This window comes from Danio rerio, chromosome 16, assembly GCF_052040795.2.
Source record: "Danio rerio strain M-AB ecotype USA chromosome 16, GRCz13ab, whole genome shotgun sequence".
Lineage (NCBI taxonomy): Eukaryota > Metazoa > Chordata > Actinopteri > Cypriniformes > Danionidae > Danio > Danio rerio.
This window is the reverse complement of record NC_141036.1, coordinates 40,797,440-40,819,398: the sequence shown is the minus strand read 5'-3', so window position 1 is coordinate 40,819,398 and position 21,959 is coordinate 40,797,440. Positions and strand designations below refer to the sequence as shown.

Here is a 21,959-nt window from a genome sequence, read left to right as displayed (position 1 = left end):
TGTGTCTGAGCCTCAGACATTATCAGGAAGGCTATTCCAGAGTTTAGGAGCCATAAAGGAGAAGGCTCGACCTCCTTTACTCGACTTTGCTATTCTAGGTACTACCAGAAGCCCTGACTTTTGAGATCTTAAAGAGCGAGTTGGATTGTAGCGAGACAGAAGGTTGTTTAGATAAAAAGGAGCTAGATTATTTAGAGCTTTATAGGTGAGAAGTAATAGTTTAAATTCAATATGAAACTTAACAGGCAGCCAGGGTAAGGAGGATAACTTTGGGGTGATAGGGGATCATATTTTCTAGATCTGGTAAGAACTCTAGCTGCTGCATTTTGTACTAGCTGAAGTTTATTAATAGAGGATGCTGGGCAGCCAGCAAACAGAGCATTACAGTAATCCAGCCTAAAATTATATATATATATATATACATATATTATTGCATTACAGACATCCTGCAAAAATAACTTGAAAGAAAATCATCCAGATTTGAAATGACATGAATGTTAATTTTTTATTTTTGGGTGCACCATTATTTTATGTATCAGGTTAACATAAATGTTTTTTTTTTATTTGTGCTTAGCCAGGTCGTAAACCGCAATAAAGTTAGTTTGACGTTTGACATTCATTAGACATTCATTTATATGGTTCATTTAGTTTTTTAATCTGGAAATTAAACTTTGCAACATAAAAGGCGTATATTTATGCCCATCTGACATATTTTTGGCTCAAACTATAACAGGAGCAAATAATTTAATTGGTTTTAAATCGAATAAAACCTCACAAACTGGAACAAAAATAATTCATTCATGAAAACAAAGACTGCTACTGAAAAAAAAAACTGCTTAAACCAGCCTAGGCTGGTTGGCTAGTTTTAGCTAGTCAACCAGGCTGGTTTTAGAGGGGTTTTGGTTGTGTTGGGGTAATCGAACTAGGACTCGAGTCCAGTTTTGATTGGACTCGGACATAACCTGGCCAGTCAGAGTCGTCAGAAAAGAATCGCCGTTTCAGAAAAGAAGCCGATGGGCAGATTTTGATTAAAGATCCACAAAACAAACTTTTCAGTGGATTCATTTGCACAGATTAACTTGTTTATTTTAAGACTAGCCATATGCTAGCAACATAAACATTGAACATTTTGATTTAATGCAGACTTTAAACGAAATATTCACCCAGATATGATAATTCTGTCGTCATTTACTCAATCTTCACTTGCTTCAAAACATGTTTGAGTTTCTTTTTTCTGTTAAACACATTTAGGCTAAACATTGCTAGACAGACTGCTAGACAATGACCTCCATAGTATTTTTTCCTGCTGATTTCTAGCATTATTCAGAATACATATTTTTGTTTAACAGAGGTAATAAATGTATAAATGTTCAATAAATAAATGGTGACAAAAGTTTTCTCTTGCTAGGAACTATCCCTTTAAGTGTCGTGCGCGCGGGACTTTTATTGTGAAGGTGCAGCGCTGCTGTGTTTCCGTGTTTAGTCAGCGTCGATCATCTGACGGCTTTAGTTTCTTTAAACGGAGTTTTGCAGTATTTTTTGGGAGTATTTAATCTGTTGAAGGGAGAGTTTAGGGTCCAGACATAAAGTCAACAGTGTTCTGCTGTTTTAAACGTACAATTCTTCACATTATGGGGCAGTTTCTTGTGTTTTGGTTGACCTTCCTGCTGATGTGCGTCGCGTTCAGTTTTTCTGAATCAGAATCAACAACAACACAACAACCTACAACTGCTCCTCTGTGCGCAAACGTACGTTTTCATCTGCATCTTTCTTTATTTTCATCCCATATTTCTATTCCATTGAGGTAAAGTTGGTGTTATAGCCGCAAATTCGTTCATTGCCAACTTGTGACTCGCTCCCTATGTTGTTTACCATGATACGTTACTTTGAATATTCGGTCAAAATCACATACAAGTATGACTTGAAAACAACATTAGCTTTGTATTTCCTGAGTGGACAGCTACAATGCCCATCGCAACAAACACAACAAGTTGTTTACTTGCATGAGCAGAAACGCAAGCTTAGTGAAAGCATGACTAAACATGGAGTTCATCACTTCTCTTCAGATATTTTCAGTAGAGTATGCAAACTTACCATCGGGTACCGCGTTCCCAGAAGCTTTTTAGTCACAATTTTTTGGCAACCTGCAAAGAGAGCATAAAGTCAAAACTTATTCAACCAGAGAGATGTCTGATCACACACACACACACACGCACGCACGCACGCACGCACACACACACACACACACACACACACACACACGCACGCATGCACGCACGCACACACACACACAAACACACACAAACACACACACACACTCACACTCACACACACACACACACACACACACACACACACACACACACAAAGGAAAATTGAATGTTACCTTCTGGCCGTCAGATTTCCGTGTAGCCAGATAGACAGTGCCATGGTATCCCTCTCCCAGCTTCTTCCCAAGCACATATCTGTCAAGTAAAGATCCTGGAGAAAACATTTATGACATTCGCTCACTCCTGTTACTCTTCTGCTCAATCTAATCGTGAGAAAATTCTGTAAAACTCTGAAAAATAAAACAAAACCCTGCAGATTAGACAGAAAACATTACGGCAGAAGACAAACCTGAGCTGCTGTCTTTAGCTGAGCTGCTGTCTTTAGCTGCACTGCTGTCTTTAGCTGAGCTTCTGTCTTCTGCTGCAGTTTTGCTGCTGCCGCCATGTTGGATCTGGGCTGTTTTCACTCGTTTTGCAGCAACTGTGTCCTGATCCAGACATCCAGCCTTCCTCTTCAGTGCTCTTGGAGCTTCTGTGGATTCCAGTCAACAATGCATTATTAATGATCAGTTCTTTCATTAATTGGCATTTATTGTATTTGGGGATCTGTTTAAATGGCAGCAGTGCTACTAGTTTCCAGATGTTTTGTCAAGAAGCTCTACTGAGAAATACTTTGCACAATACTGCATCATTCACAGGTTTAAAGGCACATTATGTGAGACTTTTATTATCAAAATCTCCAAAATCCACTAGAGGAGTGATTCATGAATGATCTCGCAGTGCATTATGGGACAGTGTAGTGTCCACTGGATGCACACTTCAGAATCTCTCCAGTAGTAGTAGGTCATCCGGGTACTTCTCACATGCTGTTTGTCAAATACTGTGAGGTCAGACATACTACTCGGCTCACATACTGTCTTAATGTACTATTTAGTATGGAAGCGTGTGATTTTAGACACAGCCAGTGTGTGTGTTCATCCTAATGACGTCACACATCCTCTATTTCTGCTCTGTTTGTTTAGCGAGGTTTTAATATGTTTGTGTTTTATTTGACAGCACAGAGCAGCATTATAACAGAAGCCCAACATGTATTTAGTCTGATAAAACAGCACACGTGATCACGAGCTGAAGAACCAGACGCGCTGGACTGTGGCATAATAAAAGCTCTGCTGCTTTGTGTCGTCGTGCACTGTGCCTTTAAGCTGACATATATATGCTCATACAACTGTAGAAGAGTAACGGGAGACTGACCTGAGCGGCTGTTCTCATCGCTGGACGTCTCTGCAGCTTTGATGCATTTCCGCAGAGCGTATGGTTTGACTCCATCAGAATCACTCTGCAAATCATCATCCGCTTTCCTCTTCACTCCTCTTCCTCCTGATGTGGATTACAGTCAATAATGAATTATTAATAATCGATTATTTCAATATTGCCATTTATTTTACTCTGGGATTTAACAAATGGCAGCAGTGCTCCAGTTTTCCAGTCATTTAAGAGTGGACTGACCTGAGCTGGACGCCTCTGTGTCGGCGTCTACACTTGTGTTCTCCAGCTCAGCAACTCTGATGCGTTTCCGGTGGGCAGATGGTTTACCTCCACCAGAAACACTCTGAAAAGCATCATCTGCTTTCCGCTTCACTCCTCTTCCTCCTAATGTGGATGACAACACAATGAACAATACACTCCTAATCTTAAGAATCATTTATTTTTTATGCCAGTAATGAAGCTTTTTCACGTTTGTTTTCAACTCTGAAAACTGGACTGACACAGTTTCAATTTACTACAACTTCTATGTTAAGCTGCTTTGACACAATCTACATTGTAGAAAATAGTTTGGACTGTGGGGGAACCCATGCCAACATGGGGAGAACATGCAAACTCCACACAGAAACACCAACTGACCCAGCCGAGGTTCAAACCAGCGACCTTCTATCTGTGAGGAGAACATGCTACCCACAGCACCACCGCGTCGCCCTATTTGAATGACTTTTTGGCACAAATAAAAGTCGATAATTTTCACACATACCGTGTATTTCTGCCAATTCAATTCAATTCAGCTTTATTTGTATAGCGCTTTTACAATGTAGATTGTGTCAAAGCAGCTTCACATAAATGGTCATAGTAACTGGAACAGTGTGGTTCAGTAACTGGAACAGTGTGGTTCAGGTTTTAGTGTATAAGTTCAGTTCAGTTCAGTTTAGCTCAGTTCAGTGTGATATAATCATTACTGAGAGTTCAAACACTGAAGAGCAAATTCATCGATGCGTAGCTCTACCAATCCTGAACCATGCGAGGCAGTGGCGACAGCGGAGAGGGAAAAAAAACTTCACCTGATGGGAGTGAAGAAAAAAAACCTTGAGAGAACCAGACTCAGTTGGGCACGACCATTTTAATTTCTCCGCTGGACAAAAGTCTTGTGCAGAACTTCATTCGCCGTGGTTTATGCTGGAAGATGGCCTCAATGAAGACTCGTCTGTTCCTGGAGCGTCGCTGGAATCAGACACATGTTCTCCACTCCCCACGACCATCAGCGCAGCAGCAGCTCAGGATATGGCCTGGTCCCGGATATGGAATCCTTGGGATCATCACGTCGCTGGTCTTGGATCCAATCAGTGACTCCGCCTAATCTGAGGACCTCGGGATGAGTATCCCCAGGTGAAAATAGAGAATAAAGAGAATAATTAGCGTAGCTGCTGTTCATAGTGTATATAAGCAAGATGCAGAAGCCAGTGTGGAACCCGCTAGGTGATGCATTGAGTGTATGCTTTACTAAACAGATAGGTCTTTAATCTAGTTTTGAACTGGGAGAGTGTGTCTGAGCCTCGGACGTTATCAGGAAGGCTATTCCAGAGTGTAGGAGCCATGAAAGAGAAGGCTCGACCTCCTTTACTTGATTTTGCTATTCTAGGTACTACCAGAAGCCCTGAATTTTGAGATCTTAAAGAGCGAGTTGGTTCGTAGCGAGACAGAAGGTTGGTTAGATAAACAGGAGCTAGATTATTTAGAGCTTTATAGGTGAGAAGTAATATTTTAAATTCAATACGAAACTTAACAGGCAGCCAGTGTAAGGAGGATAAAATTGGGGTGATATGATCATATTTTCTAGACCTGGTCAGAACTCTGGCTGCTGCATTTTGTACTAATTGAAGTTTGTTAATAGAGGATGCTGGGCAGCCAGCAAATAGAGCATTACAGTAATCCAGTCACGAAGTCATAAAAGCATGGACTAGCTTTTCTGCATCTGAGATGGATAGCATATTTCGTAATTTAGTGATATTTCTCAGATGAAAGAAGGCAGTTTTTGTGACATGGGATATATGGTTTTTAAAAGTTAGATTGCTGTCTAATATGACACCCAAATCTTTTATAGTAGAGCTAAAGCTAACTTTGTATCCCTCTAATTGTAAATTGAGTTGCGAGATCTGCTGTGTGCAAGATTTAGGCCCAATAAGTAATAATTCTGTTTTGTCGGAGTTTAAGAGAAGAAAATTGTTGGTCATCCAGTCTTTGATGTCTTTGATACACTCAGTTAGTTTAGAAAGTTCAGACGTCTCGTCAGGTTTAGTTGAAATATATAATTGAGTATCATCTGCATATTTAGCAGTGAAAGCTGATCCCATGTCTTCTAATAATGTCTCCCAGAGGTAGCATGTAAATTGTAAACAGTAAAGGGCCTAAAACTGATCCTTGAGGCACCCCATACTTTACTGGGCAGATTTGTGAAGGCTGTCCATTTAGATTCACAAACTGGTAGCGGTCAGTTAAGTATGACTTAAACCATTGTAGAGCCTGTCCCTGGACACCTGTAGACTTTAAGCGATTTATGAGGATATTGTGGTCAATGGTATCAAATGCCGCACTAAGATCGAGTAAAACTAATAGCGAGACGCACCCTCGGTCAGCAACTAAGAGTTGCAGCTTGCCTCTGTATTATGAATTTTAAGTGATGAAACTGTAGAAAAGTGTGATTCTGTAACGGGAGACTGACCTGAGCTGCTGTTCTCATCGCTGGACGTCTCAGCAGCTCTGATGCGTTTCCGCAGTGCATAAGGTTTACCTTCACCTAAAACACTGTGAAAATCATCATCCGCTTTCCTCTTCACTCCTCTTCCTCCTGATGTGGATTACAGTCAATAATGAATTATTAATAATCGATTATTTCATTAATTGGCATTTATTTTACTCTGGGATTTAACGAATGGCAGCAGTGCTCCAGTTTTCCAGTATTTCTCCAGTCATAAAGAGTGGACTGACCTGAGCTGGACGCCTCTGTGTCGGCGTCCACTCTTGTGTTCTCCAGCTCAGCAACTTTGATGCGTTTGCGCAGTGCATAAGGTTTACCTTCACCTAAAACACTGTGAAAATCATCATCCGCTTTCCGCTTCACTCCTCTTCCTCCTAATGTGGATGACAACACAATGAACAATACACTCTTCAGAATATAAAGATTGAGAAAATCCCCTTTAAAGTGGCCGAATTAAGTTCAAATCAACATCTGAGTTCTGACATGTTTACAGTAGAAAGTGTTCAACTTGATGGAGCATGATCATAATATAATATTGTATTGATTTTGGCCATAATAGATAAATCAATCACTTTGATCCAGACACTGTATTGTTGCCTAGTGGCCAAAATCTCCGCATGCTCACTGGATTTAGCAGCTAACTGAGTGAAACACTTTGCACCCTGCTTCATGTTTCAGAATCTTCAGTGGTGATAAATGTATGGTGCTGAAGCTGTACAAGTTTTGATGGAGACACACCTGAGCTGGTTTTCTCTTGATAGCTGCTCATCTCTGTGTCTCTTGTGTTCTCCAGCTCTGCAACTCTGATGCGTTTCCGCAAAGCGTATGGTTTGCCTTCACCTAAAATACTGTGAAAATCATCCTCCGCTTTCCTCTTCACTCCTCTTCCTCCTACTGTGGATTAAAACACAACGAACAATAAACTCTAAATCTCAATCTTGATTTTTATTGTCAATATTTCATAAAAAAAATCCTAACATTGAGAAAAAAATCACCTTTTAAATAGTCAAATTAAGTTCTTAGCGGTGCAGATTATAAATATCAAACACTCAGATTTACAGCAGCAAGTTTGTAAATAATTTCATGCTTCTGTCATATTTCAGGCCCGTAGCCAGAGTGTGGGGGGAGGGGATAGTACAGAATTTGTCCTATACATAACCTCATTTGTCCTATTTTGGCTGCTACACCATCATAAATTGTGAAAATAACCTGTTGAAAAAAGCCGAATCATCTGTTGACGTCACATCAGTGTGACTTCAGCTAATCAGTATGCAAACTAATATTTTTCATGAGTCAAACATCCTCATCCAGCAAGACAACATACAATATGACAAAAGTGAAGTCATCTTTCACTACAAGTAGCCCAACGTTTATTCTGAATCTTGGACCTTATTCTTGAAGAAGAAAAAAAACACTATGAAGGTTTTGAAGCCAAAAGCGGCCCATGTTCAAGGTAATATTAATACTAATTGGGCTATTTTTGTTATCCATAAACCTTCAAAAAGTGAAGCTCTGCATTATTAATATTATTATGTTTTAGAAGGACAAATTCTGACTGAGGAAAGTTCAATGTGCTTGCCAGTTTATTTTCTCAATAAATGACAAAAGACCACATTTTTTTCATTTAAAACTTTAACTCTTTTTTTTAAATTATATATGATATCCTCTTAAGGGCCAAGATGTTTTTTACATGCATTTTTTTATTTCTCTTTGCTATTTGGGCTTATTGGAACCTAATTAGAATAAAAATCTAAGTATCATCTTTTGATATGATGTACTTTTAGAGAAACATGGTGTCCATATATGTGGACTCGTGGTCTGAATTTACATAAAACCCTTTCCTGAATGTTTTTGAATGCATATATAACATAGCAACATGACTACCAGAGAGTAAAAACAAAATTTTTCCCCCATTTCTGAAAGTTCAGAATAGGGTTTGGGACATTTCATATGCTGAAAACAGTTGCAGGATGACACTGTATGTCTGTAACAAAATATAAAACATTCAAAGTATTTTAAATAGCCACTTCTCCCTTTAAGTAATCGTTACAGAACTCCTATTAGTAAAACAAATCAGTTTAAACTTTCATTCATCCCCTCAGCTGTAACGTTTTTGAATTAAGGGTAGAATTTTGTATTGTATTATGTGCTTTGAGTATTATGTGTGACATGCGTGTATGCTGCAACCAAATCGCCTTCGGGAAATGTATAAAGACTACTTGACTGACTGATGATGATGGACATTCAGACAGCAGTAACGTCACCCCTCAACTGCAAAACGTTTCTCTACAGACAGTGATAACCCAGATGAGAAATTCTACAACAGAAATCAGCTAAAGCTAATGAGTCCCTGTCATCTGAGTCGCTTTGCTGATCTTTAAACTCCCGCTTTAATCAGCTATGGTTTTCTTTCTGTCCAATGACAGTGCGCGTTTCATACAAGCGAAAGAGGGTTTCGCTCAACTTGAAGTGAAAGTTGATTTTGGTGCTTGACTGGTTGCAATTTGTTGATTGAATGAACAGCAGGCAGCAAAAGAAAAGAAAAGCAAGTGGCAAATAGAGAGAAAAGCATGTCAAACATACTTGACCGTTGTGATGGTACGAGCCATTCTATAGCAGTTCCCCTGCTATTAAAAGGTCAGGGCACTATAAATAAAGACATTTTGCACCACACTGCTAATACGATTTTTGCCATACGCTTATTTCACGCAGTCACCATTTTGAAGAACCAAAGCGAGGCTGCAGTGGGAAGAAACCCAGAAGTATAAGACCAGAACTGTAAACATTGCATTGACAACACAAACCTCAAGCTGTTGCTGATATTTCAAAATGCAGAAATAGTGTGTAAACATCACTTTAATATCATTCAGTGAGTTTAATGTAACCCATTAAAAGCAGATTAGGCATCAAACAACATCACAGTCTCTTTAAGAGTAACACACTCAAGAACTCCTAGACTTCAGTTCATGGCAGCAGGTAAACACTGTGGGGGCTTGCCTGCTTCAGCCTATGTAACCCGGTGAGTTGACAGGTGGGCAAATCGAAGCTGGTTTTTAATAAAACAAATATAATCTGCATATAATAAATAATATTGGTAAAGATATTTGCGTATTGCTGCACATCCTGTGTGTATTAAGCAATGTTTAAGCAATACGCACAACTGACTCGCTCTGCGCTGGACTTTAGACCTCCTCTCAGCTGGTCTATTGAACAGTTTAGTTCCTCAAAATAGCAACGTGCCAACAATGCGCCTCAGCACACCTCCTTTTTTAGAGCAGTACGCAAATGTATTTGCTATTTAAACAGCGGGCTGCAAAACGTCAAAATGTCCAGCTGAAACTAGCAAACAACAGTTGCATCACACCTTAAACCGGGTGTATGACAGGGCCCAGACACACGAACACTGAAGCGTGAAGCAGCCACGAAGATCATTCGAGTCATCAAGTGGATCCCTCATCTGTGTTTGCACTCAGTAAACAGCGGTGGGTGAATTGATGACCTTCACGGACAGTCATTTCTGTTTTATTAACTCGAGTTTGATAAATGACATCTGAAATGTGTTTGGGAAAGGTTAGCTAACTAGTGCCATTTTCCTTAACTTAGCTGAAAATGAGCTCTGACATCCCTTTTTATTTTCACTGTTCATTCAGAACGGACCTTTGGGTCACTCAGAAGGCAGTGAAATTATAAATTTGTGTCACGATCTCTTCCCTGATAAGATATACAGCCAAGTGCACAACGTTCCTAGAAACTCCAAGCAATACTTCTGGATTTCTTCCCATTTTCTTCCTATTCGATTTCACTTTTAAAAATGCCGGTCGCGTCATATCACTCTACTCTTGCAGATTTTGAGATTAGGGAGCAATAAGAAAATTGTGTCTGAAACACTGCCTGAGTGATCCTACAGCTATGTTTTTGGGGGCTGATGCTCCTGGTAGGGTTTGCCATGGCAAAAACGTTTTAGGTGACAGGTCAGGCTACAGGTATGTGCCAAAAAAATTGGAATAATTTGTTTTAAAAAGTTTAACTTATGTGTTATTAGTTCACAACACACAAAATGAAGTATTTCAATCCTTTGTTTCAATTTAAATGATTATGGATAAACATGAAAAAACTCAAATCCAGTATTTCACAAAATTAGCATATTTCATTTGACCAATAAAAAGGATCTTAAACACACGCTGGCCTTCTGAAAAATGTGTTAATGTACTGTATTACGTCCTCAATATGGAGGCGATCGGCCTTCGACAAAGTTGAGGTACTATTGTAGCCCAAGTTGCTTTGATATCGGCCTTTAGCTCGTCTGCATTTCGGGGTCTGTTCCTTCACCTTCTTCTGTCATGTTCAAGGTCCCGAAAGGTAAATAAGAATATCTGTAAATTAGTGCATGTGACATCAACAGTTCAACAGTAATACATGTGATTCACAACCTGTAATCAAAACTGCACACCTGAAGTAATTCTGACCTACGCTGTTAATGCTGTAGAGGGGACTCTTTCCTCTTTTGTCTGCACCACAGATGAACAATCGGTCTTCGATCTCTGCTAACATTACTGCACAACAGAAATGACGTTGTAATTAAAGAAATCTGATCTGAAATTCCTCTTCGAAATTATTATGACCTGTTAGCTACTGTCTTTGCGTAGGGCACCAGAGTCTGTGCCTGCTTCCCCAAAGAAAGTAACCTTTAGTCTCGATTTAGGGGAAGCTTTCTTTTGACGTTGCCACTGCTGCATGCCTCTGTGTAGTTAACACAATATATTAGTGCAAACAGTTTTAATAAAGTTCAAGCAGTTTTCAGTCAATTAATTTTACGTATTTGTGAGGCTTACAGCTGCTTAAAGGTTTAGTTCACCCAAAAACTGAAATTCTGTCATTAATTATCTACAAATGAAGATATTTTGCATTTAATCCAAGAGCTTTCTAATCCTCCCATAGATAAATCGTTGAATAAAGTTATTTTTGTTTAGCTTCATATAATTATAATTGAACAACTTATGTCACATTAACTTATTTTGACTATTGTGGCGAGTCAGAGGAAAAACACATACACAAAGCGTTGGTGTTACAAACAGGTCTCCGGAGGGTGATTTATTTATATAGTGAAGTACGTGAAATGAGATGAATATGGTGCTCTTCAGTGGATAGGTGCTCTGGTGCTCCAGGGAGAATGTGAGTTTGAGTGAGAGTTCTGGTGAAGGATCGGTCAACTGCTGGAGTCCGCTAGAGAGGAGAGACAGAGAGACACAGACATTAGCACAGGGAGTCATTAGCTGCGTTTCCACTATCGCGCCTAAAGCGAGCGAGCCAAGACCAGTCGCGTTTCCACTGTCATTTCCGGGGCCTAATCGGGCCAAAGCGGGGCTTTCTTGGGGCCAGCGGCCGGCCTTATTAGGCCCGCCAAATACCTTGGGCCAAGGAGGGCCAGCTGGGGCTTCGGGCGGAGTGAAAGGAGAGGCGGACAGTTTTCTGGTTGCACATGAGCACATGCGCCAAACAAATAAAGAAATAAGGGAAAGAAAACATCTAGCCTTACAGTCTGGGGTCTTTTTGCGTATGATCACCCTTATGTTTCCCTTTTAAATGTAAGGCTGCTGCATAAAATAATAAAGTAGTTTAAATTTATAGTGACGTTCTTTGCTGCGTTCTCCTTTATGTTTCAATAACGCATAATAATCTTTACACCATATTAAAGACACAGCAGACAGTAAAGGTTTTCCAGAGTTTTTGTCAAGGGTAAAATGTTTGTTTGTGCGCGTTTAAATGCCTGTATGTGTGTGTGAGACCGGGCAAGAGCGCTCCTTCACAGCTCTGTTATGCCGCGAGCGGCTTTTTTCTGTATTTATTTTGGAGATAATACACAATATAAATACAACAGAAAGACATAAAACTTAACAAAGTACATGCCCACTTTCATAGACTTTAAACAATATAGTGTCATATCTAGATAAAATAGCCTAAGCTATATTGAAATATAATTTAAAGAATTACAAATATCGGATATATATATATATATATATATATATAAATCGCATTAAATAAATAAACCAATATAAAATAAACAAAAGCTAGCTATATGTAGGTAGCCTATATACAATACATAAATCAAACCGTTTTAAAGCCACTTATATCCTAACTTTCATTTTACAAAGACCTGTCTGAAAAAAAAGATTTTCGATATTTTCTAAAAACAATTAACACTGGAGAAGGTTTGAAATATTATTTATAAAGTATTTGGTTGCGATGATATTAATCAAATCGCGCAAACAGAGCATTATTTGGGTGAGTGAAAGCAGAATCTTTCCTACCTTTTTTTCTGTCACTCAGTCCTGCGCAGCGCTCGCTGCTTTAAACGCATCGGGGGAAAGTCCAAACACAAAATGTGTTCTATATCCTCAAACAACTGTTTATGTTTTTATATGATGTGGTTAAATTTATAAATGAAACTTTAAATGAAGACCTTTAGTGAATAGCTGCCGAGCGCAACAAATATGGCTATATTTTATTAGGCTACTCGCTCTTGTGCCGGAAACACTTAACACGATGTCTATCAAAAGGAGGATGTTATAAAATACATGCCATATCGAGTTATAAACGAGAACTTCTGTGGCTTTATATTATGGATGTGTGCGCTCTCTGTGTTGGGTCCCTCCGTTAATGGCGAGAGCACTCGATGCACAATGCCAACAGTCGGTCGGCGACTAAAATGTAATGAATGGAAATACACACACAGGTCTGTGCGTATAGACATTTCATGTACTGCTGTACAGTAACGTGTCATTTGTTTGTTTCGGTTGTCTTCATTTTAATGGTTTCGTTTCGTGATAATTCTATGGTGTGCTTTATCTGCCTGTCCTGATTCCCACTGAAGTGGGCGGGTTGTGTGACGTTTGATTCGGGGACGTTCTGTGGGCGGTGTTTGCGTGACGCGCTGTGAGTGAAGAAGATTTTATTCTCTCTGTATGAAGTATTTTCTAAGTGTAAAGCAGTTAATTTTCTCTTCACAAAATGTATGTAGTGTTTGCAGCAAACATGCCAGCCTGTGTTAAAAATACAGTGATATGTCTGTGTAAGATGAGTATGCCTGCACAGGAGCAACACTAGGAGAAGGCTGAGTGACTGATTGTGTAGAATAACTGAATATGTAAAGCACTGATTATTTATGTTAAATACTTGTATGAAGCTATATGTGTCAGAAGTTAGAATGAGTAACATATTATCAAGTTATTATCCTATCATAACAATGTATGTAAACACTTAGTTCCTTTGCATAAGTTGCATCTATACTTTGCTGACATAGACCTGTAACATCTCTGTTGACATGAGCTAGTGGGCTGAGAGCCAAGAATAGCAGGACCCCTTAGACTAGAAAACCTATTCAAAAATGGTCAAAAGTTAAAAAGAGACACATAGGGGTGTGTCAAAAACATAAATAAAGGAGCAGGAGAGACTTTGGAAGGTGTCCAGGAGAGACTTCAGAATGCTCTGGGGTCTGCTCTGCTCTTTCTCGGCTTTATTATGGAGAATAAAGTCTATTTTCTGATATTCAAAACCTCTGGTCTGATAATTTGTAATTGATGAGAAGTCAATATTTACGACAAATGGCGCCCGCACGTGCGGCTGGAAAGAGATAGACGGGTGACACTGGACATGCTGAGGCTTGGAGGAAAAACACAAATATGTGGCCACGATTAAAAACGGTAAGCAATTTTCGCTTATACGTTTGTGTTTTTTCTACCAAGGACCTGCTTGTAACGGTAAAAAGTCACTTGAACTGTTTCTCCAGCTATAAAGAACTACAAGTAAAACTAAAAAAGTAAAAGTAAAGATATAAAAGGAAAACAAAGGGGTTTTGAATACCAGAAGAAAATAACAATTTGCATGCAAATGATCTGTGTTTTCCTAAGAGGGCCTTGACGGATAGGATAAACGTTAACTAGTAACTGTTACTCATGTTTGGGAAATTTTTTAATGATGAAGATTATGCCTAGAGCATTTTTAAGTTTTAAAAGGAAGTTCTTAAAGTGTGGTGACAGTTAAGAGATTAAAGCAGATTAATAAAGTAGAGAGAAGCGCGCAAAGACCTCGGAGTACCCGTTCTGTTTTAATAATAATAAATATTATTATTCAGGAGGCTGGGGGAAAAAAGGCAAGAATCCTGTGAAATGCTATTTTTACTGAAGAACAGTAAAGACGGGAGCAGAAGTAACAGGTCACTCAAGAGGAGTGTAGTGGAGAATTCTGTGGTTATAGCTCTAAGGTTAGAGGCTGCTCGGACAGGTCACTCAAGAGGAGTGAGGTGTATTTATGTAATTGTAAGTATTTGTGTATTTGTCTGTGTTGCTGGGGTGCTTAGAAGCTATCACCTTTGATCTAGAGCAGGGGTCGGCAACCCAAAATGTTGAAAGAGCCATATTGGACCAAAAAAAACAAAAACAAATATGTCTGGAGCCGCAAAAAATTAAAAGCCTTATATAAGCCTTATAATGATGGCAACACATGCTGTATGTATTTATATTAGCTATATTAGCCTACTATAAAAATGACTTCGTTGGCTACAAATACATACTGAGCCTTCATGATTAAATGTTCATTTCCCTGCAGTGCATCCTGTAGAGAATGACGCGCCACGTGACTACTCTGTTGTACAATGCCGTCTCAAGTTTAACTTAATTACAGTATATTAATGAATTATGTTTAATGTTCAAGTTTAACTTCATTACAATATTAATGAATTGTTTAATGATCATGTTTAACTTCATTACAATATAAATGCATTATGATTAATTATCAAGTTTAACTTCATTACAATATTAATAAATTATGTTTAATGTTCAAGTTTAACATCATTACAATATTAATGAATTATGTTTAATGTTCAAGTTTAACTTCATTACAATATTAATAAATTATGTTTAATGTTCAAGTTTAACTTCATTACAATATTAATGAATTATGTTTAATGTTCAAGTTTAACTTCATTACAATATTAATGAATTATGTTTAATGTTCAAGTTTAACTTCATTACAATATTATTGCATTATGTTTTGCTTTTAAGAAATTAAAGAAATGCAATAAAGAAATAAAGAAAAAAAATTAAATTTTTTAATGTTTTTTTTTTATTTTGAGGATTCCAAAAAACAACATCAAAATTAACGTGCACAACGTGCCCCTTATCTGGGCAACAAACAGTGCAATAAAACGCAGTCTGCCATTTCCATTTCAAGATCAGCTCGAGTCATTCCTGGGAATGTGCTCAACCAACACAATCTCACGGCAATTCGTAACTTTTTCATTTAGTGGCTAATTCGTATGAATTCGTACGATCTAATTCGTACAATTTAGCACGATTTGCTTTTCCCCCAATGACGGTTGGGGTTAGGGGTTTGCATATCAACGATCGCACCTTGTAAATAATCACCGTTGAGTGAGTGATCGGGATGGGCTTCTTAGAATTCTCTCAGGGAGGGAAAATGAGAAAGCGTGCCCCGCTGTACCTCTTTGGCAAAGACAGCTTGCACTCCATGGCTCATCACACAGCCGCCGGTTTGTTTACAACAGCTACCTGCCTGGCATCCCGCCCTGCTGATAGAAACGTGTGTCGCAGGCTATGACGCAAATCTTCGTTGACAGAAATGTTGAAATTAAATATTCTACACACTTTTACAGCATCGGAAAACGTTAAGATTGTTTGTCCTCCTATAGAAACCATATTAAAACAAAAAATATATTTTCCTCCCTCATCGTTTTCCATTTTCAAACATTTTTTGAAAAAGTTCCAGGGAGCCACTAGGGCAGCGCTAAAGAGCCGCATGCGGCTCTAGAGCCGCGGGTTGCCGACCCCTGATCTAGAGAGACTAGAATAGAGGTGAGGTTCAGGTTACACAGTGTAAGAGATGAGGTTAGGACGAGTGAGAAGTATGATTGTGTTTAGAAGTATGTTTGCAATAAGAGTGAGTTTAAAAGAATTATCGTTTTATATTATAATATAAAAGAAGGACTGCATATGTTGTGTGATTTTATGAACAATAAGATAGAGAGTGATGCAGTTGAGGGAAGAGATTGTAATACAGAGGAGGTTTAAGCCTCATAAAATTAATTGAGATCATATTGCATTTGAAAGACACAGACTAAAAAACAAGAATATACGAGTTAAACATTTTTCTGAATAATCTCTGTGTGTTTGAAGTGTTTTTAAGTATGAACTATAGGCAGAGAGGGGACTGAAATTCCTGACATGTCGACAGTCTGGAAGAAGGTCTGCTTCAGGAGTGGTAAGAATCTGTCTATTTTAAGAACAAAAGTTTCACAGGACAGATAGAAGCTAAAGAGTAAAGATATATTATAAGGTATTAAATAAATAGAAATATAAAGTAATGTAATAAGATAAATGAAATAAGAAAATATACATGATAGAATAAGATTTAATAAATAAAAAGTGTTAATAAAAATGCAACTAGAAGCTATACTAATAAATATTAAGAAATAAAAAAATTGAAGCATGGAAATAATTACATATGGAGATTAATAGTTATATTGATCAGGAAATAAATTTACTAAATCAGTAAAAAAAAAGATAAGTTAATAATTTGAGTAAATAAAGAATTAGAAGAAAAAACTTTAATGAATATTGATTAATTGAAGAGTTAATGATCAAATGTTTAAGGAAAATAAGCTTAAAAAAATGAATTAGGAAAATCTAAGAGACAAAAATGCTAATTTTTGAAAAGGAAAAGAAGCATAGGAAAATGGAGAAAAAAGAAGTCCAAACATTGTTTAATAGAATTAAAAGAGAAGATGTTTAAAAATATATATTATAAAGTAATATAAGATAAAAATTAGAAAAAACAGCAACATTTTGAAGAAAACAAGATTTGGCTTTAAAAGATAAAATTATGTTTAAGTGCAATAAAAAATTGTTGTGGAGTAAGTTGACTGTTGTCATCTGTTTTAAAGTCAGCTACAGGCTGTCATCTGAGCCAACAGCTATTTGTAGTAAAAGCAGTGAGTCAGATGTAAAGCATAGACACTGAGGAGAAATGAAAGAACATAATAGTGAGTTCAAAAATTATATAGTTAATAATATTTTATGTACTTAAAAGGTAATTGAGAATTAAAAATTGCATTTCAGATAGGAAAAATGCTTAAAGTAAACAAACATGGGGAGTTAAAATAGTACTATGAACTTGAAGCTATTGCAGTAAGGATTTTGAACAGGTATATTAGACATTAGGCCACCATATAGTACTGTTGAATTAAAACAGGTATGGAAATGTTAGAGAAATTAAAATAGTGTAAGATGTAATGTAACTAGTGAGGAAACACTAGAATAAGATTAGGAAAAATAAGTGAAGCACAATCTGAAGCCAAAGAAATTAATTATAAGAACATTTAACAAATAGAAAATTAAGCATATTTACATATGATAAAAATGATTGAGAATGAAAAATAATTAGAGAAAATAAGTTGTTAAACTACAAAAGGAGTCTTTATTTGATAATTGAAAAAATGGAAAAAAAAAATATATATATATATATTTTATTAATTCATGAGCTAAATTCTATATATATTAATTAAGAGGACATAGGGATGAACTTTGGGGGACTGTAGTCTTGTACCTACCAGACATCTCTGAGTACACTGGCAAATGGAAAGGTGTTTGAAAAACACAATGAGCAAAATGGCTGTTGACACTTGTGACATGCTACAGCAGTGATGCAGGCACTGCATACTCAGGATTTACTGAGGACTGAAAAAGCTACATGTGTTCAGAGACATTCAAAAGAGACACTAACAAGAGACTGATGAACTGACCAAAGAGAAAAAACGCTCCACCAGAACTATATATCAGCTGAGCCACAGAAAGAAGCCAGCCCAAAGAGAGAGGGGGAAACTGTTGCACCAATCTGGAGCTAGTTGTCTCAGGTTGCGAGGGGGGATAGTCTGACAGTCCATCTCAAAGTAGTTCCTAAAGTCCAAATTACGTTCAAGCATTACAGAAGGAAAATTAAGAACAAAAGTTTAGCTACCCATTCTTGTATCAAATCAGACTCCTGTCAATTTTAGAGAAATTATTATCATGCAAATTTTTAAGTAAGAAAAAGTGTTATAAGGTAATTTTAAGATGAAACTTTAAATGTGTATTGTTAAATAATATATTATGATGAATGTTAAATAATTTAGGTTTAAGTTTCAATTGGTTTAATCATAAAGTTCCTTAAACATAGAATGATAAATTACAATGCAGCAGACTAACTAAAGAAAAAGAAAAAGCTTTTGATAAGGCAATAATATCTAAGCATAATATTATTGTGAATGACCTAAATCAAGATTGGATATTGAAAACTGGAAAAATTCAAATCTAGAAAAATTATTTATAGTTAAAGAGAAGATTGAAACAACAATTTTAATGAATTCATAGGACATGATAAGGTCAAAAAGTAACAGTTCTAAATTACTATAAGAAAAATTGAAAGAGAAAAGTGTTTAAGAAAAAGATATTGTTTCACATGAAAACATATGTGAAAAATAATTTGAAAAAAAATATTAAGGAATAATAGTTAAACAGAGCAAAGAGAAATTTACAAAACATACAGTAAGTTTTAGTCGGCTGATAAAAAAGTGCATCAAAATTGTATGAACAACTAGTTTAATGAGAATGCCTTAAGAAATAAATGTTAGCCAAAAGACAGTACCATAAATTAGGACGAAAAAGGAATTAATATATAGCTCTCAAAATTGATTAGTAAAAGAAAGAAGTGTCAAATTCCAACTAAATGATTGTCATTACAGGACTGAGATGCAGATAAAATCAGCCAGCATAGTCAGGGTTAAAATTAAATCAGATGTAGATTTGCCCATAAAGAAAACCACTAAATGCTGAAATAGGTATTAAACACTATTGAAAAGTTTGTGTAAAAATCGGAGCACTAATAGAAACATCTAGATAATGTAATATGCAATCTGTCCTAGACATTTCTATTTAAATTTAAAGTAGTAATAAATTATAAGTAACTAATAATATTTAATTGAAGTTAATTTGATAGTTAAAATTAATGGTTAATCAAGACAGATAAAAGAGGCTTAATGTTTAGGTTATGATTTAAGAAAATCAATAAGAAAAGATTTTCCAGCTGAAGTTAATATTGTATGTAAAGATATGTTCTTTTGGATGATAAATATTTCAAGTGGTTTGGTTTCTATTGAGTTTATTTTAGGTAACTACCAGAGGAGGGTAGAAACTTGTTTGTACTTGTAGCTTGGTGAATAGCATATACTGTATACACCAGAATGCATAAAGGGTTATAATAAGGGAGAAGATCATAGTATGGACACTGTCACAATATGTGGATGATTGAATTATCTACAGCTTCACAGAGCTCTAGTTCAATTAAAAGACTTGAGTGGAGACCATTGCTCCAAACAGTGAGATGATGACTGTTTTTGGTGTTGACTAGATAGAGAATTATTCTGTAAACAAGCACTGTTAAGAAACTATGATGAGTAGATGATTGGAGTAATACTAGAAGCAAATTATGAAGCAGGAACAGTTATTACATCTGTGACAAGAGAAGTATTTCCTAAATTTTGAAATGCCTTCAGAAATAAGTTCATAATGGGTTTGCATTCATGAAGTTAATGAATGATCAATAAATAAAAACATCTAAAGAAGTATGAAAAATTATGAATAAAGCAACAGAGAGAATAATTGTATTATGCTCAATTACCAGAAATGGCTGAAAGAGATGAAGATGATCAATCAAGACCAACGCTCAATGAAATATTTGAAAATAATAAACTTAATGGGATTAATGTGTTTACAAGTGCATTGGTGAGTGATGGCATGGAAACTGACAGAAACAAGCATCTAACACCGCATCGCATGAACTGCTATTGGGTCGACCCTTGAAAGAAACCTTGCAAGAAACCGCATGACCCTTGCAAGAAACCACATGAAACTTTGCATAAAACCTGGCATATAATCTCACATATAACCATGCACATAACCTTTCGCGTCGTCCGCCTCAGTTTCGGCCCTTGTTTTGACTCTCGAGGCGTGTCCAGCTGAATTCAATCAGCTAGTGCTTTGGGGTTATATAAACAACTAGTTCACCGCGGCAGCGGTCGCGGCAGCCTCGTGTGAAGACCGCCTCGTGTGAAGACCGACGAGGGTAAAGACCATCGACTCTACCTGCGCGACTCCACCGAGCAAAGACACCGACAAAGCACTTGAGTACTTTACTTTACTGTTTTACTTTACACTTATTTTTTGTTGTCAGTGCACTTTTATTATGTGTTTTCTAATTCCTGTTGTTACTAACACTCGCAAAACACGGGAGGTACGCTGCAGGCATAATCCTCACAACCTTCGTTCAATACATGTATCTACTATTTCACAACTCTCTCTCTCCGTGGGCCTCTGGAATTGTCAATCAGCTGTTAACAAGGCTGATTTTATTACCTCCATAGCTACATATTCTGACTATAATCTCATGGCTCTAACTGAGACCTGGTTGAGGCCGGAGGACACTGCTACACATGCTACTCTTTCTGCTAATTTCTCTTTTTCCCACACTCCTCGTCAGACAGGGAGAGGGGGTGGGACTGGACTACTAATTTCCAAAGAATGGAAATTTACTCTGATACCGTCCCTGCCAACAATCAGCTCCTTTGAATTCCATGCAGTCACCATTATCCACCCCTTCTACATAAATGTGGTTGTCATCTACCGCCCACCAGGTAAATTAGGTCACTTCCTAGATGAACTGGATGTTCTTCTCTCATCTTTTTCTAATATTGACACTCCCTTGTTGGTGCTAGGTGACTTCAACATTTACGTTGACAAACCGCAAGCTGCAGACTTTCAGACTTTGCTTGCCTCTTTTGTCCTAAAAAGAGCACCTACTTCTGCTACCCACAAATCAGGTAATCAGCTAGACCTTATTTACACACGACACTGCTTCACTGATCAAACAATAGTAACTCCACTACAAATATCTGATCATTTCCTTCTGTCTCTCAACATCCACATTACTCCTGAGCCGCCACACACTCCAACACTGGTTACCTTTCGCAGAAACTTACGATCTCTCTCACCCAATAGACTATCCACCATTGTTTCAGACTCTCTTCCTCCATCTCGCAAACTCACAGCACTTGATTCGAACAGTGCCACTGATACACTCTGCTCCACACTAGCATCATGTCTAGACCGATTATGTCCTCTTGCATCCAGGCCAGCCCGTGCCAGTCCTCCTGCACCCTGGCTCTCGGATGCTCTCCGTGAGCATCGCTCAAAACTTCGGGCTGCGGAGAGAATTTGGCGGAAAACTAAAAATCCTGCACATCTCTTAACATACCAAACTCTTCTGTCCTCTTTCTCAGCTGAGGTTACTTCTGCAAAGCAGACGTATTACCGTCTGAAAATCAACAATGCCACTAATCCTCGCCTACTTTTTAAAACATTTTCCTCCCTCCTCTATCCTCCTCCTCCACCCGCATCCTCCACACTTACTACTGATGACTTTGCTACATTCTTCTGCACCAAAACTGCAAAAATCAGTGCTCAATTTGCTGCACCTACAACAAACACGCAAGATACAACACCAACACCACACACACTCACCTCTTTTTCTCAGCTCTCTGAGTCTGAGGTGTCCAAACT

At 37.6% G+C, this 21,959-nt stretch overlaps 1 protein-coding gene across 1 annotated transcript in view; it reads right to left on the bottom strand.

Annotated features, from left to right (window-relative positions):
• Positions 1-1,067: 1,067 nt before the first annotated feature.
• The window catches only part of LOC141375033 (uncharacterized), a 39,297-nt gene continuing 18,405 nt past the window's right edge, over positions 1,068-21,959 (bottom strand). Inside the window, exons 8-15 of the mRNA XM_088651234.1 lie at positions 11,346-11,517; positions 7,033-7,188; positions 6,525-6,668; positions 3,777-6,384; positions 3,522-3,647; positions 2,620-2,802; positions 2,387-2,481; positions 1,068-2,144 (exon numbers count right to left, since the gene is read on the bottom strand). Coding sequence (XP_088507360.1) covers positions 2,127-2,144; positions 2,387-2,481; positions 2,620-2,802; positions 3,522-3,647; positions 3,777-3,972 — 618 coding nt within the window. The 5' untranslated portion in view covers positions 3,973-6,384; positions 6,525-6,668; positions 7,033-7,188; positions 11,346-11,517 and the 3' untranslated portion in view covers positions 1,068-2,126. The remainder of the gene's footprint in view (positions 2,145-2,386; positions 2,482-2,619; positions 2,803-3,521; positions 3,648-3,776; positions 6,385-6,524; positions 6,669-7,032; positions 7,189-11,345; positions 11,518-21,959) is intronic.